Source organism: Colletotrichum navitas, assembly GCF_030913465.1.
Source record: "Colletotrichum navitas strain CBS 125086 chromosome Unknown LY79scaffold_22, whole genome shotgun sequence".
In the NCBI taxonomy this organism is placed as follows: Eukaryota; Fungi; Ascomycota; class Sordariomycetes; order Glomerellales; family Glomerellaceae; genus Colletotrichum; species Colletotrichum navitas.
This window is the reverse complement of record NW_026850568.1, coordinates 59,108-83,548: the sequence shown is the minus strand read 5'-3', so window position 1 is coordinate 83,548 and position 24,441 is coordinate 59,108. Positions and strand designations below refer to the sequence as shown.

The window sequence follows — 24,441 nt, the reverse complement described above, 5'->3', positions numbered from 1 at the left end:
AATCGGGGTCTTGGTGTATACTAATCTACGCGGGGGGGCAAAAAAAGGGAAAAAAGAAAATACATGGCTCAGGCTGTCCGAACTCTGTAAGGTTTGTGCGGTCAGCCTCATTGGCCAGTCACCAACAAAATGCTGCATGTTCGTTTTTCGTTATGGGAGCAGAAGGGAAATATGTTTTTATTCTTTCATGGGGTAGCCATGCCAATGGAGCCGGGGGCGGGGGGGGGGGAGGCAGACAGAGTATATAGTTGTAGCAATTCACAAAAAGGCTAATTCCAAAACGACTCATGATTCACTTCAAGCCGCCTGCGAGGACAAGCTCCTGGCCAGTGAGGTAGCCCGTTTTGACGAACCTGGATATCGCCCCGTCATCGTCAACACCTCGCGATCTCTCACGGTCCGCATGTCGCGCCCCGGGGGGGAAGGGGGGGGGGACTCACATTGTCACAACGTTGGACACTTCTTCGGGGGCCCCTAGTCGGTGAACCGGGACGCTTGCGGCGATGGCCAGACCGGGATCCGTGGCCCGGAGGGCCTCGAGGTCGTCTCTGCTGTCCCATGTGCTGTATATTTCGCGAGTATGAAATTAGTCAAAGGGGGAGTTCGGGCTGTCCGAGAAGAGGAGAACCTACGTTGATTTTGGGGTTGCAATCATGCCGGTCGCCCCGATCATGGCAGGCAGAACCTACAACGTTGGATACTGGTTAGTCCAGACCGGTCCTTGATCTCCCCGGCTATATGCTGCGTGTGTATGTGTGTGTGTGTGTGTTTGGGCGTGGGCCGGGACTTACAATGTTGACGGTGACACCCTCCGGCGCCAAGAGCGTGGCCAGGTTGAGACCCATTGAACTATGTTTAGCGTTAGTTAAAGTAGTTGAAGACCAGGATGTTCGGTCTCTCTTTCTCTCATCGAAAGCCGAGCTGAGAGGAAAGACAAGTCAGGACCACGGGTCGGCTGGACTCACCAGAGTGCGCCCTTGGTAGCAGCGTAATGACAGCCATTGATTCCGCCGCCGCGGCTGGCGATGCTCCCAACCAAGACCACCCGCCCCCATCCCTGCGCTCGCATGCCAGGGAGGCAGCCCTTGGTGACGACGAACTGGCTGCGCGAGTTGACCTCCATCATCTCGTCCCAGTCCTCCTCGCCAATGTCCGCCGGGTCGCGGATGCGACGACCGAGGCCAGCGTTGGCCACGAGGATCGAGATGGCCTTGTGCTTCCGCGAGATCTCGCCGTTGGCCAAGATTCCGGGGACCAGGGCGCGGGTGGACTCCCTCGATGCTAGATCGGCCTGGAAGGGGAGGAAGAGCTGCGAGGGGTACTGGGACCGCAGCTTTTCGGCCAGGGCCTCGGCCTTGCCCTAAAGTCCGCCGGCAATCGAGCGTTAGTTTCCGCGAACTCGGACATCAATCCGCCCCTCCGACTGTTTGTGGGCAGGGCCAGGCGGGAACGTCGTACCTGACTTGATGAATAGTGCAAGGCGACATCGCAGCCTTCTGCGGCGAGAGCGTGTGCAACCGACGAACCGATGCCACCACTGGGTGATGAGAGCGTCTCTCGATCAGCCGTTATTCAACTGGGAGGCGAGGGGGGGGGGGGGAGGAAGGCGGTTCTCTCTCTCTCCGGCGCACACGCAACTAACTTACCTTGCTCCCGTCACCAGAGCCAGGCGGCCCCGGGGGTTGTTGTCTGTGCTTCTAATGCTGTGCTGGACCATCTTGAAAGCTATGCGTGCCACTTATTCGCTCCTAGTCTGGGTTGGGGGCACGGCTTTCCCGGTTAAAAGGAAGTTGAGTTGGATTTGGACTGGGGTATCTGGGCAAATCCCGCAAACTCGGCTTTCCCGCTTTTTCCTGTTTTCTCCTTCTCTCTCTCTCTTTTCTCGATGAACAGTCGGTTGCAAGGCTGGAATCAGGAAGGCTTGGAGTTACGCGGCGTGATCGAGAGCCCAGTTTGAATAGCCGATAGTTCGATTGCCGCCGCGGTTATCGTTCAAGATGGATCGCATGTGTGCATCTCCAACCGAAATCTCACACAAGGGCCGAGGGCAATGCGCCTCTCTTGTATTCCAGGCATCTCTGGCCGGCTATTGATCACCTTTCCCCCCCCCCTCCGGAGTCCATAACCGTGCATTTCGTCCCCTCGACGAGCGCAGAGCTGGCGGCGCATGTCGTTTCGAGGCGAACAGGCGCATGACACCATGAAATTTCGGTTTAGTCATGAGATCGATGCCCGGGTCGGCATCTCAATCTCGTTCACGGAGGGCCCTTGCCAGGGTAGGGAAGGGTTTGCGTGGTGTCGGCTATTGATCCTACATTTGCCGCGAGTCAACAATGCAACACCCCCGCGCGGGCACCGCCGTCTGATGAGTCGGCAATCCATCCGTAGACTGGAATTTTTTTCAATTGCCGCGCGTGCTCTCTGATTTCACCTTGATAGTACTAAGTAGTATGCTCGGTGAAATCCCCCCAGACCCCGCAGGGGTGGCCTGACCCCGCGTGGGGATGTCTGGGGGAAGTGATACTGTCAATGTCGATCATGGTGGATATCACGAACCACAAGATCTTAGTGGGAAAGCCGTTATATACAGCCCGCCTACGCATTCGGATGGAAGTTTCCTGGTGGAAATCCGTCACCTTGACCCAATCTGTGAACCAGCATACTCTATCGTGTGTGTGTGTGTGTTCCTCTGTGGCTCGAGTTGCGCAACTACGGAACCTGTTGGGAGAGAGAGAAGAGAGAGAGCAGACATCACGTATACAATGGGCGAACTTCGCGGACAGCGGCTCGTCATAGCCGTCAGCGTCTTGACGTCGTTAGGCTTCATGCTTATCGGCTACGACAATGGCCTTATGGGAGGACTAGGTACGTGATGGCCGATGTCGACGGGCCCGGGTTTGCCGTCATGATGCTGACTTCTCCGCCAAAGTCAACGCACCGGCGTTCAACGCGACGTTTGATTCGCCGGATCCGACGATGACGGGCCTCATCGTTGCCATTTACGAAAGTGAGTTTGCAAAGAAACCCAGCCTAATTCGACCTCCATAGTCCTCCGTGACGCTGACCTTGGAACGTTACCAGTTGGCTGCTTCCTCGGCTGCATCGCAACGGCGGGCTTTGGCGAGAAGCTGGGCCGCCGGAAGACCATCGGGTCTGGATGCGTCGTCATGGTGGTCGGGGCTATCATACAAGCCGCCGCGTTCGGACGGGCGCAGCTTATCGTTGGACGCATCGTCTCGGGCGTCGGCATGGGTATCGTTAACTCGACCGTCCCGGTGCTACAGGCCGAGTTTAGTCCCAAGGCCAGCCGTGGAATCTGTAAGTTGCCGGACCCTCGGGACATGACGGCAAAGTACCCCGATCCCATCGATTCACAAACATGCTTTTGGCTGTTCCGGACGGGGCATGACTAACAATCATCACCAGACGTCTGCGCGCAACTTTCCACCTTGAACTTTGGCATCTTTTTGATTTACTGGATCGACTACGCCTTCTCGTCACACCTCGGGAGCTACGCGTGGAGAGTGCCTGTGATCATGCAGTGCATATGCCTCGTCCCGATGTTCATTCTCCTGCAGATGATCCCCGAGACCCCCAGATGGCTGGCTGCTCATGACAGGTCGGACGAGTGCCTTGCCGTGCTGCGGCGCCTGAAGGGTGACGAGGAGGACGACGAGTCCATCCAGGCCCTCCACAGCAGCATCATGCAGACGGTCTCCTACGAGTCGGCCGTGAGCGCGCACTCGTGGAAGGATATCTTTGTTCAGGACGAGATCAAGAGCCAGAAGCGGTTCCTCATCGCCTGCGCCATTCAGGGGTTCCAGCAGCTGGGCGGAATAAACGCCATCATCTGTAAGCACACGGCGGCCTCCGGGAAAACTCCTCTCCCTGTCGGAGGACCACGAGAACAACGCTGACGTTGCGACGAACAGACTACAGCAGCACGCTTTTCGAAAAGAGCATCGGATTCGACAACCACATGTCGAGTCTCATGTCTGGCTTCCTGCAGACGTGGTTCTTCCTCGCTTCGTTCATCCCATGGTTCCTGATTGACCGCGTAGGACGAAGGCCTCTGGTACGTTGCCGGCCCTGAGCGCATCCTTCATCTCCGTGTTTCCCGCAGAAGCAGCTAACAAGCCCCCCTTTTTATAGCTCTTGTCTATGATCAGCCTTATGGCGGCCGTCATGGCAGTCCAAGCAGCCCTCATCTACCAGGTTCAGAATGCCACCGCAGTCGCCAAAGCCGCCGGAATCGGCGCTGCGGCAATGCTATTCGTTTTCCAAGGCGCCTTCACCATCGGCTTCCAGGCGACCGTCTGGGTCTATCCGTAAGTTCCGGCCGACCGCTTGGGGATGCATATATATCGCGTTGCTTACACCTCGACAAAGATCCGAAATCCTGCCTCTTCGAATCCGACAAGTGGGCTCTTCCATTTCCAGCGCCACCAACTGGATCTTTAACTATGTAAGCAGACCAGGTTTCTCACAAAGGTCCCTTCCATCGGCTAACCCAACGGTAGATGATTGTGCAAATCACGCCCATCTCGATCTCGAGCATCGGGTGGAAGACATACATCATCTTTGCGGTTCTGAACGCGACCTGGGTGCCCATCATCTACCTGTTCTTCCCCGAGACCAAGGGCCTGGAGCTGGAGGATGTAGACCGTCTCTTCTCTGGGGAAGATATCCTCGACCGGCCAGATACCCCCGACCGGCCGTTTGGGAGCAAAGAGAAGGCCGAGGTGTGGGACATTGAAGAGTTCAGAAGATGATAGGCGGCGTGGGTCATGACTTGCGGCTTGTGAGAGCATAGTTGATATGTGCAAGCGTGTTGGATGGCAAAACAAAAAGAATGTCCTTTTTCTGCGAAGACTATAAAAGCCGGCCTCGAATGGAACTGAACTTGGTTAGATTGAAGACTGAATGACAGAAACATGGCCGTTCTTCTCAACCCGTCCATCTTTGTGTGTTTATAGCAAGCGTGGCTCTACTGGCCAATAACGAGGGAGACGATGAGGAAGACGATGTTGATAGTTTCCGTCATCAGCCACAGACCCAGCGAGACTTGTGAAACCTCGAATCACGACATGACTTCACAGATGGATTCTTGCCGCCTTGAAATCCCGATACTACCGTACCCCATTCATGCACGTCTCGATGTAAACCTGCGGCCGGTCACGTGAGAGACGGCATGACGCCCTCCGAGTCAGTTGCCGACATTCCCACAGACCCTTGAACTCTGATTCCGTGACAGGGAACAGCTGCTTCGTGCCCCGCATCCGTGCGACCACCAAGACTCAAAACGCCCATTCGCCGTGACCCCTCCATCCTCTCTGGTCTAGCTAGCTGGCTGCTGCCATCGCGATTAGAAATAGCTACTACGACGACGCCAAGGGTTCGAGGACAAGCTTGTCTTGCGCTGGAACACGACTGAACGTCTTCTGTCTGGGGGGTTATCAGTCTCTCACCACCTATCACGCGCCCTCGCCTCTAGCTTATCCTATGCTATTCTGCTCTTGTCTTCTTTCTGTTTCGTTTCTGTGCTCGCCATGACCGACCACCCCGCCTTCGTCGTCTACGACGACCGCGTGAAGAAGCTCTACGGCCCCGCGCCGAAGCTCGAGGTGCTGCACGAGAACCAGGACTACCCGTTCGCCCACGAGGCCGGCGTCTTCATCGAGAGCAACAGCACGCTCTTCGTCACGAGCAACCAGTTCACCGACAGCAATGGCGGCCGCAAGATCCAGATCTGCCGCATCGTTCTGCCGGACGACGACGGCCCCGCGGTGGCCTGCGAGGAGATCCACCCGGCCACCGTGGCCATGGCCAACGGCGGCGTCAACTACCTCGACGGCGTCGTCTTCTGCTCCCAGGGCACCGTGGACGCGCCCGGCGGTCTTGTCTTCATGGAGGCGGAGCCGCCGTACCAGACGCGCATGATGGTCAGCTCGTTCCACGGCCGCGCCTTCAACTCGGTCAACGACGTCGTCACCCACACCGACGGCTCGCTCTGGTTCACCGACCCGATCTACGGCTACGAGCAGGGCATCCGCCCGCCGCCTCAGCTGCCCAACCAGGTCTACCGCTACGACCCGATCCACGGCTCCATCAGGGCCATGGCGGACGGCTTCGGGAGGCCCAACGGCATCTGCTTCAGCCCGGACGAGAAGATCGTCTACATCACCGACACCGACTGGATCCACGGCGACGGGTCCACCGACCTCACGCGCGCGTCGACCATGTGAGTTGTTCCGGTTTTGTATTTTATCCCCTCCCAGACCCTCTTGCCATCTCTGCTTTTTATGATTTCAGCTTTCGCACGTGGACGGAACCAAAGACTGACTATCGGGGGGGGGCAACAAAAGCTACGCCTTTGACGTGGTATCGTACTCGGGAGAGCCTTTCCTGACCAACAGGCGGCTCTTCAGCATGGCGGACACGGGCATCCCGGACGGTATCAAGTGCGATGTGCACGGCAACGTGTACAGCGGCTGCGGCGACGGCGTCAACATCTGGTCGCCCGGCGGCGTCCTCCTGGGCAAGATCCTCGTCGAGGGCGGCGCCGCCAACTTCTGCTTCGGCCGCAACGGCGAGATCTTCATCCTGAACGAGAACCGCATCTGGAGGGCCAAGCTTGCGGACGAGACGAAGGGGGCGTTGCTGTGCATCTGAGGCGATGTCCGTTTGTGTTTCTCGGCGGCAATTTTTTCTCTTTTTTCTTTTCCGGCTGACCTGCTGCCAGGGGGGCGGGCGTTCTTATAGTTTTCCCACTAGCTGCCCGGCTAGTCATAATCATATATACTGCTCTTCGCGCCAGGGGCTGTAGATTTGACCATTCACAGAATACGAATCAAGGCTGTTGCCCTGATAAATCACCTCGAATCGTGGATGTGCGTATGCATATCATATCTGAAATTGACGTCTGTAGTGTCTCAACACGTGATGTTCTCATCGGCCCTACTTCTGCTCCAACAGCCAACGGACACCTTGCACAGAGTTTTCCACGAACTGCCTGCTCTTCTCGAGCCGCGGGAAGTTTGTCCAAAAGTAATGCGGGAGGCCGGGGTAGATGTCCAGCTTGGTCGCGACGCCCGCCTCTTCTCTCAACAAGCGCTCGTAGATGAGGCCCTCGTCCCGTAAAGGATCTAGCCCTGCCACCTGGATGTAGGCGGGCGGTAGGCCCTTGTGCCCCTGCCCGAACATCCCGAACCGGAAGGGTACGAAGAGCGGGCTCTGCATGTCCGGCTGCACGATGCTCTGCAAGGCGGCGCCTCCGTCGCTCGCAAGGGCGCCCGAGACGGGGTCCTTGGAGGGGATGACTGAGGGATGGCTGAGGTACTCGAAACGGTACTGTTCCGGGATGGCCTCCGGGGGCAGCAGACACATGATGGCTGGCACGCAGAGGTACTGCCCGGTCAGGGGTGGGGAGAGCTCGTTGTCGCGGGCGAGGTGAGCAAGAACGGCGGCGATGTTGCCGCCCGCCGAGCCGCCGCCGATGATGAAGCCACGGGAAGGGTTCGCGCCCAGGCTCGAGGCGTTCCCAGCGACCTGAGAAAAGGGGTGGCTCCGGGTCAGCCGTGGGATCAGTCACTCCCCGCGAGGGTTCTCTGTACATACCCATTGCAGAGCGTCCCAACAATCGTTGATGAATGTCGGGAAGGCGAACTCGGGCGCAAGGCTGTCTCCTCGTTAGCTTTTGCCTTGGCAGGCAGGAAGGTGGATTGACCGATAGTCGATGTTGACGCAGACCGCCCCCAGGTCGCGACTGAAGAGCCGGCAGTTCACCTCCTCGTCCGAGAGATCGCCCGACCACCAGCCGCCCTCGTGGTACATGACAACGAGCGGGCGCCCTCCCTCTGGCGGAGGGGCGCCCACAGGGGTGTAGACCCGGATGGTTAGCTCGTGGCCATCTCTGGCGGGGATCTTGCGGTCCTCCTCGCGGACCTGGTCCGGGATGGGTCCCGGGAGGTAGCGCAGGTGGCGAAACTCGCGTAGACGCGTGGCCCGGTGCTCCCGCTTCGCGGCGAGGTCGTTCCGGCCGTAGTACGGGTCGCTTGGTTGGGGGTCTCGCAACGGGTTGGCCGCAAGCTCCTGTCAGGCTCGGTCAGTATCATCAACCCGCGGCTAGGCGTCCGACGTACGGCCTCAAAAAGGGGATCGGGCACCCCGTAAGCCAGAAGCTCTTCACGAGTTCGCGGCGCCATTCTGGGTAAGTGGTCGAGTTTGTTTCAACCGACGCGGAGTGGGTGGTTTCAACGTCTTATGTTAAGTCGTCAAGATGGCTAAAAGATGAGACAGAGTGCGGGGTTTGTCTTGCCGATTACTGACTAGGCAGCTGACGGTCTCCGGTCGAATCTGGTCGTTATCTTTGCCGTCATCACAAGGCAGATAGACGGTTCCAGCACGTAAGCTGGGCGGCTTAGCATCCTGCCGGGTACTTTTGATGAAGTGTGCAGATCACATCTTACTCGACACTTGGTTGCATATGTATGCTTTGATGACTATCATTTATGTAAATCCAGGGGTAGGCTCACGCGTTAGCGACCAGATTCCCGAAGAGAGACCTCATTGAAGCCGAAAAAGCCGCGAAAGAAATCCGTGAGAGATGGTGCAGTGATGTCTTCGTCAAGCAATATGTCCGATCACCGACCTCCCGCCGAAGGTCTTCTTGAGAAACCTGGAGGCCACCTCTTGTAGTCTAATACCATGTTGATTACATGTTCTGGCTTGTAGCTCCCCAATGCACCCTCATCCACTTCTCGGGGACCGAGATGTACGTCTTGACATAGCTTGCGTTACGCGACAGGTCATTGTGAACGGTCAAAATTGGGCTGGCATCAGAGTGAAGAAGTCAACGATAGGGCCACTTAGCTGAAGATAGGTACGGTGTTGTAACAACATTCGAATCAGGCCGGATCTAACTATCGTGGATCCAGAGGTTTTATCCCTCATCTGCGTGGTTAATTGGTATCCATCCGAGAGTCCACCGGTGGACATCAGACACCTCTGTTCGTTGCGATATCAGAAGCTGGCGCGGGTACCTCTGTGTCAAACTAGGTAGTGTACATATTGTGGCAAGTCTTGCACCAATGAATGAGTCTATGGCAGGCCCCGTTTGCCCGCCTTAAGTTTCAGGGCTTCACGAAAGTGCATGTTGCTGCTTCGTCTGGCCTTGTTCAACATCGCGGAGTTCGGTTTGGTAGGGCTGCCACCATTATCTCCAGCAATAAAGCCATCGAACGGAGTCTGGTCGTTTGAGAAGATGGAGCTACTAGGCTCCAGTATAGAGTGTTGGAAAATTTCTATTTTTCTTTCTTTTACTTTGGTAAGTTGGGTGACGCTGGACTCACCGGGTCACCATCATACAATCGATGCATAGCCCGGTTTGAATAGCTGATGGAGTACTTGTGCTTCACGACCACGGAAGTATCAACTGTGAGACGACGAGACAGAACATGAATCCAATGATTATGCAATTGGAATAATCTCAAATGTCTCTGTTCCTGTAGCGACAGGGTGGGAGCGGCTCTCGCCGAGGATACACGCTAGAGATCAATGACACACTTCCCTGCCGTCGTCAACGTTTCCTGCCGCAGCCTCAACCCACTCCTCACTCAGAGATGTCTGGCTCGCCTCGCTCGTCGAGAGGTTGTGCCACCACTTCTTCATCGCTCCCAGTGTTTCCCTCAAGCAGCGGGTCGATAGTGGCTGGCTTTGGTCTGCAAATGCGAAGATTTGGTTTGGATTGCTTCGGTAAGCACAGAGAAAAAAAGAAAAAAAAAGCAAGGCTTACGGCAGTTTGGGTTTGAAACCATAATGCTCTAGTATTGCTTGTTGCCGGAGCACAGGCTTCCGATCCTGGGGAACGACGTAGTGCTATATCGAGAGCCTGCCACTACGGTAGCGCTTTTCGTGTGATCTCCCAAGTGATGTTCAGATACGTATTTCCCTGCCATTATCGAGGCATCAGGCTATGCTCACGTCAAGCTCTCTAGTGAGGGCAGCGTTGTGTCAGCAGCAGCCGAGTTGGATGGTTTGGTCGGGCTAAGTCGAGGAGGCTCTTCTGATACCGTAGCCTTAGCGTGCGATACATCGTATTCGACCTTGCCGTCTAAGTCTACGCCTGATGGCAAGGATAAGAGAGATATGTTTTCTAAATGGGTTTCCAGGTGATTTAGCATCGGCTCGGCCTTGAGGCAGAGTGGGCAGTTCGACGATAGCCGGAAGCTTTTCAAATCATGCTGCAGAGCAAGATGCTTCCTCTAGTCTTCACTTGAGAAGAATGGTACGGTTCCGTATGGGCATGAAGCGTCGTGACATACCCAGGGCAGCAGATCGTTTAAGAGATGCTCCCTGTGTTCTATCAGAAACAACTCTCGAAATTGTTAGGCGAGTTGGGAGACTGACTTCCATGAGAATTCCAACTCAAACGGAATATTTCTGCCGCAAACATCACACTCAATTAGTTCACCTGTCCCGACTCTTCGAGATAGAGGAGCTACGCTAGTTATTAAGGAGTTATCCGGGTCTTGTAGGTAGGTAAGAAATTGTAGCGTGATATGTCGTCGTATCAAATGATGCTCTAAGCCCAGAGCCAAAGAAGGTTGGTGCTCCCTCTGATATAACAAAATGGGGTGCGTCATCTTTAGTCTAATCATCCCGCACGCCAAGTGTCGCATTTTGGCGCTTAGCCGACATAAGTCTCCGGAACCGGTCCCAGCAGGCTCGGGCAAGTCGGTTGACCAGATCCTGTCTGGCGCGGGGAAATCTTTGTCTGATACGTTCCATATATGGTTGTAGAGTAAGTGATGAAGAAGACGATGGCTGTTCGACGGACTCGTGATTCGAAGGGCCGATGAAGGGAGATTTGATGAGAGGCTCGAGATCTATAGGGCACTCTATATCGAAGCGAATGTCATCCATAATGTCGCCAAGGGCACTGGCGCTCGTTATTGAGGGGTCATGACCCGCCAGGACCTCAGCGGCTAACGCAGGACATAAGCCAAGTAACCCACATCTTGCATCCCTGCCCTTGAGGACGCGGCCGTTGAGGTTATCAACTAAACTTATCGGTGCTGACGCCTGGCCCTGCTTATAAATGGAGATTTTGGTAGACAAGCTAACGCATTCATACAGAGTGGGTATTCCGTTTATTCTAGATAATTAGAGTAAGTATCTCCCTGTAAGCGCTAGAACCTATTTATCAATAAGAATTATAAGCAGTGGCTTAGCAATCATAACTCATGGTCGATGGATTATTGGCTCTTTTGGCCTTCCTAATTTGTAAAGTCAACTCCGTAACCCAGTGGAACAGGTGTCTATTGAGGATGTATCAACGATGCCAGCCTAGAAGTAGTGATTAGCAATCGAGCGAGAATAAAGATCGTTTTAAGAAAAGCCAGGGCATATAAAAACATCATCATATACCAGCTAGTAGAATCATTTCATTCACACGGCATCACTGAGCTTCTTCACTTTACTGAATACTCAACAAGGTTCTCAAATACACGATGCTTTATGCAACACTATTTGCGGTAGTGCTCCTTAGCATGGCGAAAGCCGACAACACGCCCATTCCATACCAAATCTCCGTCGACCCAAAGCTGATCGAGCAGACCGCTACAAAAGCTGAATTTTATAGGCCGTCTCTAGGCTTGGAAGATGGCACCAGCGACACCTGGAGAGAAGGTCCGCCAGCCGACAACATGACGGCCCTTGCACAATATTGGGCGAATGAATACGACTGGCTCGAAGTTCAGAAAGAACTTAACGACAACGGCCACCACTACATCGTGAACGTCTCGGCAGGACACGGGTACAACCAATCGTTGCCTCTACACTTCGTTCACGAACAGTCTGAGAGACCTGATGCGATTCCCCTCTTGATGCTCCATGGGTGGCCATCTACGCACACCGAGTGGAATGAGATCCTGAAGCCCCTCACGTCGCCTGAGGACGCAGACGCGCCCGCTTTTCATGTTGTGGCTCCCGACATGCCTGGCTTTGGCTTTAGTCCGGCGCCAACACACGGAGGATTCGGTCCCCGTCAAGCCGGCGCCGCCTTTGCCAACCTAATGAAGACGCTGGGATATGAAAAGTACGGAGTCATCTCCACCGATGCCGGTTGGTGGGTTGCCATGTTTATGGCAGACGACGAGAAGGAAAACCTCGTCGGGCACTTTACCGACTTCTATTTCGCTCAGCCCACCACGGCCGACACTGAGCGCTTCAGTAACAACCTGACTGATCAAACCGAGTCAGAGTACATTGCGGGGGTTCTGGCATTCAGTAGTGGATTTAACGCGTACATGACGATCCAAAGCCAGGGCCCTCTGAAGCTTAGCCAAGCTCTCAATGACAGCCCCGTCGGATATGCGGGATGGATCTGGCATCTGATTCATGCCTTGAGCGACGGATACCCTTTCACCCTGAAGCAAGTTGTGACAAGAACGCTGTTGGAATGGATACCTGGTGCCTATGGAAATGTCAGGACTTACTTGGAATGGCTCAAGGTATGTAACAGATGAAATTCCAAAAACTAAAACAATTAACTAACGATCCGATCCCGAACACAAGCCTGGGAGTATGAACTTTCCCCAATCAGATGTGCCGACAGGCGTGGCTCAATGGGGCAACGTGAATGGTCCGTTTGCGGAACTCGCCAAAGTTCCCTTGGCGGTGAGTTTGTATTCTGCTCCCGTTTGCAGCATCTCTGAACTTCTTTTGCTGACAAAAAAACCCTGGGGCAGCCCACAAGCTGGATCGAAAGACTTAGCAACTTGACTTTCATTGTTACTCGCGACTTTGGCGGTCACTTCCCTGCTGAGCACTATCCGGAGCTCTATGTAAAGGATGTGCAACAGTTCTTTGGCCAGTTGAACGCATAACTTACTCTAATTCAAAGAGTGTTGTAGAGTTGGATAGTATGGATATATACTGTCTGTTCTATAATTTATAAACCTTGTAGTATAAGCAGGGCGTAAAGGGATATGAGATAATCATTTAGAGAGTATTAAAGTAATGATGAACAGTTACTTCAAAACCCTATAAGGAGGCGATCAAACAAAGGTTATCATAACCTATATAGATACTTCAACCATTAAAGTCGTTGCAAAGAGGTCCTCTTCGCTCCATATAGATACTGCCATTGAGAGCCGCCGGATGAATAGTTTGGTTGGTAACGAGCGGCGAATGCCTGGTGTTGTATGTTTTTTTTCTTGCCCTTTCTTCCCTAGATGCAAACCACGATGGCTTATCTGCCAGTCCCTTACGACCTCAGTCGAGAGCTTGCAACCCTCTGCATCGTCTGATACATAAGGTTCCGTGCGGAACTTATCTTTGCCTCAGCCGCCGGCCTTCATGGATTGCTGTTTCTCTTCACCAGTACCCTGCGCTTCTGAGCCATAATGAGCAATGGGGTGCCGTATATGAATCTTGATCGGCCTGAAGATGTGTCCTACTGCATCTAGTTTCCCTAACTTCCCTTGAACGATGGATAAACCCGGAGAGCTTGTCCGGCGTTATCCCTCCTTGGACTGCCATATCAGCCGCCCCTGTTCTGTCGCCAGACATACATAGCTCTATACGGAGTTTGCCGTACGAATATTGCCCGAGATCTTCATTGTCAAGGAATCTCGTGAGAATAGAAATGATGTGATCTTCGATCTGATCATGGAGACGCCCTGTCGACACGAAGTCTTTTGATGATTACACCAATACCATCAACATCACCGAGGATATGAACATCAACCTTGACGCGATGGTGTCATTCCGTACATCATTTCAACTTACCCCAAAATTCCCGAAATTCGCTGGATACGCACTCAATATCCTTTGCCAGCCGTTTCTGGTTGACCTGGCCATCTGTCAAGAAGACTTGCTTAGCCATATGGCAGCATACTGAGGCGACATCGATAGGTATCATCGACTGCGGCGACCTCTACTTCTGAAGCGCGGGATTGGGTGTATGACCCACGAAATATGTATTATGACCCCTTGCGATAAGATATCTTTCGCGGCTTCTGGCGGTTCTTACAGATCGTAATCCAGATTAAACTTCTAGAAATGGCGGGTCGACTAATCGGCAACAGGCTTGACAGGATGAACCTTTCCGGGTCGTGTTGGGATTCGGATATCGGAGATACAGCTGGAAAAAGAATTCCATAGCTATAATTCGCAAAGAAAGTGAATAGATCAATTCTCTTGGTAAATTCCATCTACAAAAATCTCTGGTGGTTGTTTGTGTTCATCAACAGCTGCACTTCCGTCAATCGACCATGGGTTCCACATCAGTTAGCGACGATAAGGGCAAAAAACAAGCATTGTAAGTCTTGAATATGTATATTTTTTGTTTAAGAAAACAGTCGCACTGGCTAACGGAAACGATAGAAGTCCTTGCCAATCCTCGTTCGACGATTCGTCAAGCAACAGGGCAGAACGCAGTTCGCCGGCCCCGAGCCCCGCGAGAGAAGACAACGAGGACGAGGAGTCAATCAAACAAGTCGACGAGAAAGCCAAGGCCAAACGGATCCTCTTTGAAGTTATCGAGACAGGCTCTCAATTCCCAGCTTCCGACTGCACATCGCAACCGAAAAGACAGGCAGTCAATCATGGAGAACGGAAATAAAAGCCTCGTCTTTCAGCACTTTGTTACTTAATATCTCTCAGCATCCGGGATCCAGCATCCAGCGTCGGACGAACCAACGGTTGGCGGGGTTTCAGCGTCCTGGACGGCTGCGGCGGTTCTCGCGAGTCAGAACGGGGGTCCATTCTGCACCGAATCCACACTTTGATGGGGACTCGCAGCACTATACGTCACCGAATGACATCATGTCGTCGCAGAAAGGTGTTGGCCAAAGGTTTCGGTCCGTTCCAGGGCCTCTCTTTATCTATAGTTGGCTGCGGGAGAAGGGGGGTCCCCTTGTCTTGATGAAATCTGCCCCTCCAACCCCTCCATGCGGGCATCGGAAAGACAGAAAGAAACGCATACCGGAACGCCATTTCGAAACCTCAAAGTTGTGTGGTCTATACACAGGAAAAGAGGAAAAAGGTTTATGAGAGTTTGGTTGTCATAGGTCTACTACGCCATGCTCTTCATAGTTTGAGGGCAACTCTTCGAGGCTGTTGGAGGCGTACTTGTCCACCAAGGCATTTGGCTAGTGTACATACATAAACTACTGTGCCGTACATCGTCCGAGATGGGAATCCCGAGATAAGACGACATGACAAGTGTCAATTGACGAATAACAAGTTCCAAGTACATGGCATGCCGTCTTCTTGAAACCTGCCTGCGCTCTTTTTCTCGCCGCCCACTTGTCCCTCCACCCATGATCCGCCCAGGGGACCTACCGTCGTGTTCCTGAAGATATCCACCACTCCACACCACCCTTGGCAGGCTTTCATGCCTTGCCGATCAAGTAGAAAATCTGTCACCAACATGGACAAGTTTCCTCTTTTATTCTCTTCACTTCACTTTCCCCTGTTCTGCCTTGCTACCTTTCACATCCGTCTCCTCAAACACCGTTACATCACGTCCCCAAATCCGCAAACATGCCTCAGGTAAGTCGGTTCTCGAGCGCCGAGAACGGCACGCAAAGCTTCCCAGCGGCCAGCCATATGACCGGCCGTCTAACAGTTCCCCCAAAACAACAGATCAAGTGCATCCTGTTCGACTGCGACAACACGCTCGTTCTCTCCGAGAACGCGGCCTTTGAGGCCTGCGCCCAGCTCGCCAACCAGATCCTCGAGAAGTTCGGCTTCGAGAAGCGCTATGGCGGCACCGAGCTCATGCACCAGTTCGTCGGCCAGAACTTCCGCAGCATGATGACCGGCCTCTGCTCCCGCCACGGCTTCACCATCCCCGCTGACGAGTTCGACGAGTGGGTGGCCAAGGAGCTCGACACCACCATCGCCAACCTGCGCGCCAAGGCCGAGCCCTGCGAGAACGTCATCGAGGTCCTCGAGAAGCTCAAAAAGGACGGCAAGTACCACATGGCCATCGTCTCCTCGTCGGCCATGCCCCGCGTCGTCGCCTCCATCGAGAAGACCAAGATGGACCAGTTCTTCGGCAAGCCCGACGAGGGCATCTTCTCCGCCGCCAGCAGCATCAACCCCCCCGTCTCCAAGCCCAACCCCGCCATCTACCTCCACGCCTGCGAGAAGCTCGGCTTCAAGCCCAGCGAGTGCATCGCCATCGAGGACAGCAGGAGCGGCGCCACCGCCGCCAAGAATGCCGGCATCCCCCTCCTCGGCTATGTCGGCCCCTACTACGAGGAGGGCCAAGAGAAGCTCGACTCCATGGTCAAGCTCTTCAGCGAGGAGCTCGGCGCTTTCGACGTGATGCACAACTGGAAGGACTTTGAGAGCATCTTGGCCAAGTACGAGAGCTCATAGATACCCCCCCACCACTCCTGTCGGACGACATGAGCTATGTTCCCTTTTCTTTTTTGGCGGAAATGGCATTTACACATAGACCCTTAGATTAGAGCCTTGGGAAAAAGTGAAAATAGACACGAATGAAATGAACACACCATTGAGAGCGCCCATCAAAACCTCAACCCTTATGGGAGCCTGCATTGCTCGTTGCGTTTGAAGAACGGGTTGCCCACCCCGGAATACTTTGTCGAAGAGTAACCAAAATCGACTATATCTATTCATCACTGTGTCTTAGTCGGCCACTATCGTGGCTCAAACGACTTGACGACGAGCTGTGTAGTTAAAATGATGGCCACCAGTTCCAGTACCGTTTTGGCCAGAGAAATGTGCTTGATACATGGAAGAAAACCAGAGAGTATGAAAGTAATCTGCCTTTTGACATGTATGCGCAACATTTATCCAACCCAGACGACAGAGTCTTGAGAGTGCGGATACTGCGTGAGTGGTAGGCATATCGATGAGCGTCCTTTTTGAATTCTACTTGTACTCATACCTACACAACGACCTAGTCCCTTCAAATTCCGATTGGATCCACACAACATCTAATCATAGAAAGCGTGGTTTATAGAGGCCTGCTGGGAGGTCACTGGCAGGGAATAATAAGAAATAAGGCTGCTTTTACGCAAAGAACCAGAAAGAACCTTTGGACCATGCAACATTGACTACATTGCATAAACACAATTCATCAAGACAGAATACAGAATTGTGTTTATAGTGGTGAGTTTGGAGTTGTCGACAGGAAACTGAGAGCTATACTCAAATAGTAAAATGATCAAATCCGCGCAAGCTCTAGTCTTTGATTCTATGCCAATGCCGCTATCAAACTCATATATCGAGAACGAGCCGATAGCTCTGTAGCTGAAACGGACCAAGGTCGACGTCAAAGCCATGGTCTACAATAGGAATTGCCTCTTCGTCATCCTCGAGAATATTACTCTTGTGGACGCTCCTGAGTTTCCACTTGGTCTCCAACCTTCCCCTACCGCGCCCACCAAGGCTCTCATATATCCGGACAATAACGCTCTTGCCAGGGCGAGTAGGCAACTCACCTAGACTTACGTCCTCGTCGTCCTCGCCACGCTTGACCGCGTCCAGAACCAGGTTTCGATCGCCCGTGAGAGCGATGGGAAAGGTACTGAGCGGAGATTTGGGGGAAACCGAGACCAACTTGAGGGGGTTGTTGAAGTTGAACGCTGCCCGCACAGTCTCGGGGCCGAGAGAGCCTTGATGAGGCAGTATGGCCCATCTGATGGTGTGCTTGCCCATGTCCGCCATATCATCGGGGGCTTTGGGGGACCGAAGCAGCGACAAGCGCATTGTGTTGCCTACCGTAGCAAACCCATATTTGCTATCGTTCAAGATGGACACGCCATATCCGTACTCGGACAGGTCGGCGTATTTGTGACAGCATACTTCGAACTTGGCCATATCCCAGCTGTCGAGTCAGAGTTAGCAAACGACAAAGAGTTCGTCATAATTGACATGGAACCATGACGACTTACGAAGTGTTGTAGTGTGTTGGCCGACGGATAACGCCAAACTGGGTGTCATAGGAAGCTTCATGGTGACGAACGTCGACAGGAAACTCGACCTTGAGAAACCTCATCGTCTCGTGCCAGTCAACCTCTGCCGTGCATTCCACGTACGAATGGCTTGCATCATCGTCGTCGTCGAATGCGGCCGAGAGGCTTATCGTTGTCTTGATAGAGCTCACGTCACTGATCCTGGTCTCCGTCACGACGCTGACCCGAAGTGGTGTGTCCTCGGCGACGGACGTCGCTGAGCCCTGGAGTTCCTCGCGCGTCTCCAGGTGGAAGACCTCGACGTCCCAGGCCTGCCAGTAGATGGGCTTGTCGTCAAAGATGACAAAATTGTTAGCCTTGCCCGACAGGACTTGACGCCTGGCTCGACGGTCGTAGAGGGAGGTGATGCAGCCCCTCTCGACTGTCACCGTGAAACGGCTGTTCTGTAGCTCGAACACGCCCTCGGAAGCCTCGTTGACGGACACCGCTTTCTCGGAGGCAGGAGAAGGTTCCACAATGGAGATCGCATTCCCGGTGCCACATGCAATCACGCGTTTGCCGTCTTCTGTGGTTATGAACTCTTTTCGGGGCCACCCTAGCGTATTCAATGCCGCCAAATTATCGGTGCTTGAAATCTCGCCGTCAATCTTGCTGATGCTGAGTGCTTTGTAGATGCCCTCGAGCAGGTCGCTGCCAATACGGTACACGTTCGCATAAACCTAGTCATTCGCATAAGTGAAATGATTATGCTTTGGGGACTTGGCAAACATTAACGCACCTTGTCAGAGTCATCGTAGCACATCCCGATAGCGGTGCCTGGAAGACAGTCGTGGAACTGACAGAGGAGCACGCCCTCCCACATTTCATCTAGGTCTTTCTTTGGATAGCGATACGAAACGTCTGAAACGGATGCGATGGTTGCCAGAAGCTCGATGTCTCTGAGGAGGATCTCTGCTTTCCTGTTGTTGAGTTTGGTCTGGGCTTGAGTGGTGTAGACCCCGCGATGGAGCTCGAAGTAAAGCTCGCCGTGCCACGTGGGAAAGGTATGTGCCTTCTTTTCAAGCTTGTCAAAGAAATCGTCAGGAGTTCCGCCAGAGTGGACGCGGGGAAGCAAACCCGTGGTGTCCGAGAGGCCTCTGAGTCGGCGCAGTCTCTCGATCTGTTGCCAGGTAGGGCCGCCGCCGCCGTCTCCCTTACCGAACTAGTGTGTGTAAGTAAGCAGAGCTGCGCGATGATGGCGGCCTCGGACAAGGCGAGCACTTACAACGAGGAGGGATGTATGGTCTTGGTCGAGTGATCTGTGCTGCGTCATACTGCGCTTCACGTCTCCGAAAGTAGCATCTGCGCAATATGTCTTTGCGGGTGGCATGTGACAGATCACTTGGCTTCCGTCGAGAGCAACCCTGCCATGGATGAGCACCCAGGCTGGTGAGGAAACGCAACATGTCATTTTCACTTACCAGTTGAACGTGGTGTGAGGAAACTCGTTCATGTTGTTAAAGCAAATCTTTTGAGTGAGAAACCTGTTCATTCCGGCTTGGCGGCAGAGCTGCGGGATCTGGCTTGACTGGCCAAAGGTATCCGGCAGCCAGCACGTGGTAGAACGACGCCCAAAGTTACTCTCGAAGAACCGCTGGCCGAAGAGGAATTGGCGAACGAGGGACTCGCCGCTGGGCATGTTGGTGTCGTGCTCTATCCAGCAGCCGCCAATGGGATGGAACTGGCCAGCCTTGACCTTGGCCTTGATCCTTTCCCAAGCGAAGGGGTAGCCCTCCTTGAGCCATTTGAACTGCACGAGATTGTGTCAGTATTATCCCAAGCCGCTGTGAATACCTGAAAAGAAAAATGCACCTGCTGAGCCTGCGAGCAGGCAAAGTTGAGCTCTGGGTATCTGTCCATCAAGTCACACTGGTTCGACCACGAGCGCACCACCTTGCGTTTCGTCTCCTCCCAGGGCCATAGCCAGCAAGTATCAATGTGGCAATGGCCGATGGCGAACACGCTGGCATTCTTCTCGCCGTTGACGCGGAACACCTCTTCCGAGTTGACGTCTGGGCCCAGGTACTCCTCGGCAATCTTCCGGCTGCGGACAATCGACTCCCTATCCCCGACCCTGAAGGTGTTGATGATCCGGGTCGCAATGTTCAGCGCCTCGTGCTGCTCCCACGAGTCCTCGGGGAACTCCTGCGCCGCCTGGTGGATGACGTGGATGTCCGTGTGCAGCATCCGGGCCTGCAGGTCCACCGCGACGATCTCGGCCTTTGCGAGGACAAAGTGCTTGTCAGGGTCCGGCGGCTGGATGGCGTCCCCGTTGGCGTTGTTCTTGAAGATGGGGTCCCCCGCAGCGTTTCCAAACATGCCGTTACAGGCCATCTCGATGAAGATGGCGTGTTCGGCCCCGTCTTTGAAAGACGCTGGAATGATCCACTCGACCCGTTCACCACGACCCGTCAGACCCTGGAGGGGCTCGCCTCGGGCGTTCCAGACCGTTGCTTCATTGCTGCAGTCCCAGTGTAGCTCGAGATGCTCCATCTGGCGCATCTCCTCGGCGATCCTGATCTGCACCTTGAACCAGTGAGTCGACCAAGAAGGGCCGAAGGACTCGCCGACCTGGGCCGGGCGGTACCCATTCGCCTCGATCGTGGCCTCGGAGAAGGCAGGACGGCTCAGTCCGGGGCTACTCCAGACTGAAAGCCTGAGATCCGGAGGCTGGGAGCGCACTGCAAGGTGCATCATTCTACATATGACGTGTCAGTATGCTTACATAGTACGAGCGTGAGACTTGGCATCGTACGAAAGCAGGTTGACTTTCTCCCATTGCCCTGGCGAGTAGAAGTTGGCCGTACGATCTCTGTAGAGCTTGTTTGCTCTCTTCCCCACGGGGACTGGTGCGCGTAACGGGTACGGCGTCGTCACCGAGGACGAGCTGTTGGCACAAGAGGCGTCATGTCCGCACATCCTCACGGAGTCTTCGACGGGCTTCTTTCGAATATGGCACTGTTGGCTGAGGCGATGAAGCGGGCCTGGTCGATAGCTAGAATTCGACGAACCGCGACCTACCGACTCTGAATGGTTGTACCGGAAGAGTTACGCTCTGTTTTGCGATGCGTGGGCTTCCCACAGGTCCATCGAGGTTCGCACTTTGGCTATCTCTCCGCATGGATGGCCAACTGTCACTGGTCGGCCGAACATCATCCCCATGTTGGTTTGTTTGTCTATGTACCACGACTGGCAGGGGGAACTGGTGCCGAGGTGACCCCCTCACGTATTTAGTGTCAAGTTGGGGAGCCCTTGGCATCGCCTCCGAGCAGGGTCCTACCGGCAATCTTCGCCGGAGTTTCGCGGTGTTTTCAACCTGCGAGGGTGGGGTTTAGAGGCCATCCATCCATCTCAAGTTGGTCCTACGGCCGCTGCGCATAAGCGAAAATGGGCCGACAATCGCTCTGATTACTTACTAGCACATACGGATACTATGTTGCTATTGCTTTGCCCCGCTTAGAATACGACATGGGCTCGTCTTGATATTTGTTCTACGTCCAATAAAGTGGATGGCGCGGGGGGGGAAGGGCGGCTAGAGAAGCAAGTCGAATCCGGGGGCGGAAGAAATCAGACTTGACTCGACTCGACACTCCCAAACCACAAAGGGATTGCAAAGGTGTGTATGGCTAATATCGGGGTCCACATACACACACTTGTGATAGAGAGGTCTGACGGAGAAGTTCCAAGACGCAACAAGCTTTCTCCCATCTCGCGTGACATCTCTTGATCCCGTGCCCAGTTCTCCGAAATTATTGCTGGTTCCTTGGCGATGCTTACTTCAATGTCTCAGGACGTTGATGGAATTACGAGGCAATGCTTAATTCTACGTGCAATTATATAACTTGGGCATTTGGGCCACACGCCTGCGCTCAGGAGAACAAGCAGAACGCCGTATCCTATCAGGTATCCGCTCCTGTTTGGCATATATCCCTAAACACCCGACTAGTAGACGTACCTGAAGTTCACATCCTCCTAATCAATAGTTAGCAAGCTTTGTTTTTAGAAAAAATCAGCAACAAATGTTGAACCCACCTTGTCGGTCATGTCCTCGAAAGCATGAGTGTGCGTCGTGTCGGCGACGCCCTCACCACGCGCGATCTTGTCGTCACGCAGTTTATTCTGCCATACGTAGTATGTCCGCAGGAGTAAAAGGACAATCGCCAGCAACGAGAAGCATCCAATGATGATGGCCAGCGCAAGGAAGTAGCGCGGCGCATCCTTTGAGCGGAAGACCTGGGGCCCGATGGAATTCCCCACAGCCCAGAAGACGAAGTTGCTGGTGATCACCACGCCCTTCTTGGTCTGGCCAGCCACGTTGCGTGTGACGAGAGACAGAGCGAGACCGCTGCAGGCCCAGAAGGAGATCATGATGTAGTACGCGAATAGCAGGCCGACCTTCTTGCTAGGCTCGAACGGGACGGTGAGAAGAACGATGGTGCCCGCGATGGTCGGGATGACAGCCCCTATCATGGCTAGGATTGTCTGCTTGTAGCGTCTGTCGATCCAGGAGGCCGTGAGCATGGTGATAATTTGCAAAACACCTGTCACGCTTTGTAGCAGCTGAGTTTGCCATGTAGTGAACCCAAACGACTAACTCGATCAGCTTAAACCTTCCCCTTAAGGCGACAGATGGAAGAAACCGGAAAGTACCTTGATGATAATATTCGCGAATGCGCCAAGACCTCCAGAAGGCAGTGTAGTCAGTAGTTGAATCAAGGCGAACCCGTAGACTTCAACCAGCATCAATCAGTCAGTGAGTGTCGTATAGGGACGGAAAAGATACATGACATGCCTTGAGGGTCTCTGAAGGCTGCCCAGACCTGCTCCTTGCGGAACTTGCGGTTCTGCAGACCAGTGCGGTTGGATCGGACACGCTCCACCAGGAGTTTCTTGTCCTCTTCGCTGAAGCAGTGCGCCTTCATCGGCGAGTCGGGCATCCACCAGAGCACGAAGAAACCCCAAAAGACTGTGATGATTCCGTAACTCATAAACAGGGCTTGCCAAGACTTGATGTGAGACGAGTCAGGGATGAAGGAGAACGCGAAGGCCAGAAGCCCGCCTAAGACCTGCTGGAGCCCGTTCATCATGTACCTGGTTCCCAACATCAGCTTCATTTTGTCCTTTCGAACCTTTCAAAGAGCATCTCACCAGTAAATGGCCGTCGACGCTTGCTCGTCTCGCTTATACCACATGGAGGTCAAGAGGACGAAGGTCGGTTGGCAGACGGCCTCGAAAGCGCCCAGGAAGCCGCGGACGATGACCAGCCCAGTAAAGTTGTTGCACGCGGCGTGGAGACTCAGCGTGATGCCCCACATTATGATGTTGAATGAAAGCCATTTCGCGATCGGGATCTTCTGAATAATGTAGTTTTCCTGAGCAGAAGGTGTGGTCAGCTCGGTGTTCATCACCAACGCGCCACGCGCCCAGGTCTGTGATGAGGAGCACGAGCTTACCGGGTACTCAACACAAAGAATGACAAGGTAAATGACGGTCGTCAACCAAGAGTACTGTTTGATCAGCATGAGACGCAGAAATGCCATGACGATGTTGGTACCTCTTGGCCCTTGAGGCCTGTGTCTTTGACGATGCCCATGATGGAGGCAAAAGACATCGTTCCCTTGTCAAGAGACTGCATGAAGTATGTGAAGACCATGACACTCAATATCCGCTTGTCAATCGCCCTCTTCAGCCTCTTATTCGTCGTTTCGTCGATCTCGACGATGGTTTCGCCAGCATACTTGGCAACCTCATTGTCAACCTTATCATAGTTGGTCCGCTCCTTCGCATCGGTGAGGTACTCGACGAGCTCGGGTGCTTCGATGGCCTGACTCTTATCCATGTTGATCAGTTTGTCGCGGCTGTTATCGAGTGCGTGGTTCGGAATGTCGACGATACCAGCTTCAGGGATTCAAAGAGTTGGACCAGGCGACTGAAGCGACGAACACTCCACGAAACAAGTGTTTGCGAAGGGCTACTGGGATGGCATAGAAATCTTGTGCCAGAGAGGGGAGCGGGCTTTTCTTATTGAGGGAGTTGAACCAGCCGTAATAATTCCCTACGAAGACCAGCATGAGTCGGCTAACCAAATGACTGCTTGGATACCATCCACCTTACGAACCGAGGCCATGGCAACGGCCCAACCACACGCGGTACTCTTCCAATCACTGATACGTGTGATCACAGACAAATTTCCACGCCTAGCCAGGATGGGAACGATGCCCGCTGCTGGCGTCACATTGTCAGGTCAAAACCCATCCTCCTTCTCCTAGGGTAAGCCCTGCCCATCAATAACCTGGAGATGTGGAGGCGGGGACGAGGACCGGGGTGGCGTGCGGGGGAGACGAGTCCGGCCCGGTCGCCGGGTCTAGGATTCACGACGACTTGGCCAACCAGCGAACATGGTCACTTCGTGCGGAGAGGTTGTCACTCTCTCTGGACTGGACGC

At 53.9% G+C, this 24,441-nt stretch overlaps 9 protein-coding genes across 9 annotated transcripts; 4 read left to right on the top strand and 5 right to left on the bottom strand.

Annotated features, from left to right (window-relative positions):
- Positions 1–292: 292 nt before the first annotated feature.
- On the bottom strand, positions 293–1,717 carry LY79DRAFT_513198 (short chain dehydrogenase; the record flags this gene model as incomplete). Its single annotated transcript, XM_060554458.1, has 7 exons — positions 293–353; positions 441–563; positions 633–685; positions 792–849; positions 966–1,360; positions 1,459–1,537; positions 1,647–1,717. 7 exons carry the CDS (start codon positions 1,715–1,717, stop codon positions 293–295), a joined length of 840 nt encoding a protein of 279 aa, XP_060415201.1.
- A 1,045-nt stretch (positions 1,718–2,762) lies between these two features.
- LY79DRAFT_630073 (general substrate transporter) lies at positions 2,763–4,858 on the top strand (the record flags this gene model as incomplete). Its single annotated transcript, XM_060562158.1, has 8 exons — positions 2,763–2,865; positions 2,930–3,007; positions 3,082–3,318; positions 3,427–3,852; positions 3,933–4,075; positions 4,153–4,328; positions 4,390–4,465; positions 4,521–4,858. 8 exons carry the CDS (start codon positions 2,763–2,765, stop codon positions 4,770–4,772), a joined length of 1,491 nt encoding a protein of 496 aa, XP_060415200.1. The 3' UTR covers positions 4,773–4,858.
- Positions 4,859–5,549: 691 nt separating this feature from the next.
- On the top strand, positions 5,550–6,672 carry LY79DRAFT_513318 (uncharacterized protein; the record flags this gene model as incomplete). Its single annotated transcript, XM_060554481.1, has 2 exons — positions 5,550–6,241; positions 6,366–6,672. The coding sequence occupies 2 exons, from the start codon at positions 5,550–5,552 to the stop codon at positions 6,670–6,672; spliced, it is 999 nt and encodes a 332-aa protein (XP_060415199.1).
- A 207-nt stretch (positions 6,673–6,879) lies between these two features.
- LY79DRAFT_550393 (lipase 2) lies at positions 6,880–8,461 on the bottom strand. Its single transcript, XM_060557566.1, has 4 exons — positions 8,142–8,461; positions 7,727–8,091; positions 7,618–7,678; positions 6,880–7,548 (listed from the first exon to the last, which is right to left on the bottom strand). Exons 1-4 carry the CDS (start codon positions 8,202–8,204, stop codon positions 6,958–6,960), a joined length of 1,080 nt encoding a protein of 359 aa, XP_060415198.1. The 5' UTR covers positions 8,205–8,461; the 3' UTR covers positions 6,880–6,957.
- A 1,432-nt stretch (positions 8,462–9,893) lies between these two features.
- Positions 9,894–10,283, bottom strand: LY79DRAFT_164906 (uncharacterized protein). The gene has a single exon (XM_060551173.1). The coding sequence runs from the start codon at positions 10,179–10,181 to the stop codon at positions 9,978–9,980; it is 204 nt and encodes a 67-aa protein (XP_060415197.1). The 5' UTR covers positions 10,182–10,283; the 3' UTR covers positions 9,894–9,977.
- Positions 10,284–11,369: 1,086 nt separating this feature from the next.
- LY79DRAFT_550390 (epoxide hydrolase) lies at positions 11,370–13,060 on the top strand. Its single transcript, XM_060557565.1, has 3 exons — positions 11,370–12,512; positions 12,577–12,678; positions 12,750–13,060. Exons 1-3 carry the CDS (start codon positions 11,511–11,513, stop codon positions 12,885–12,887), a joined length of 1,242 nt encoding a protein of 413 aa, XP_060415196.1. The 5' UTR covers positions 11,370–11,510; the 3' UTR covers positions 12,888–13,060.
- A 2,430-nt stretch (positions 13,061–15,490) lies between these two features.
- Positions 15,491–16,545, top strand: LY79DRAFT_658575 (haloacid dehalogenase-like hydrolase). The gene is made up of 2 exons (XM_060562725.1): positions 15,491–15,558; positions 15,652–16,545. Exons 1-2 carry the CDS (start codon positions 15,550–15,552, stop codon positions 16,390–16,392), a joined length of 750 nt encoding a protein of 249 aa, XP_060415195.1. The 5' UTR covers positions 15,491–15,549; the 3' UTR covers positions 16,393–16,545.
- A 580-nt stretch (positions 16,546–17,125) lies between these two features.
- Positions 17,126–21,157, bottom strand: LY79DRAFT_605011 (glycosyl hydrolase family 38 domain-containing protein). Its single transcript, XM_060561874.1, has 7 exons — positions 20,752–21,157; positions 19,809–20,694; positions 19,418–19,746; positions 19,222–19,360; positions 18,736–19,158; positions 17,937–18,676; positions 17,126–17,869 (listed from the first exon to the last, which is right to left on the bottom strand). Exons 1-7 carry the CDS (start codon positions 20,913–20,915, stop codon positions 17,260–17,262), a joined length of 3,291 nt encoding a protein of 1,096 aa, XP_060415194.1. The 5' UTR covers positions 20,916–21,157; the 3' UTR covers positions 17,126–17,259.
- A 573-nt stretch (positions 21,158–21,730) lies between these two features.
- Positions 21,731–24,283, bottom strand: LY79DRAFT_550386 (major facilitator superfamily transporter). Its single transcript, XM_060557564.1, has 8 exons — positions 24,106–24,283; positions 23,551–24,051; positions 23,450–23,503; positions 23,145–23,368; positions 22,789–23,087; positions 22,647–22,726; positions 22,029–22,586; positions 21,731–21,968 (listed from the first exon to the last, which is right to left on the bottom strand). The coding sequence occupies exons 2-8, from the start codon at positions 23,833–23,835 to the stop codon at positions 21,939–21,941; spliced, it is 1,530 nt and encodes a 509-aa protein (XP_060415193.1). The 5' UTR covers positions 23,836–24,051; positions 24,106–24,283; the 3' UTR covers positions 21,731–21,938.
- Positions 24,284–24,441: the final 158 nt, after the last annotated feature.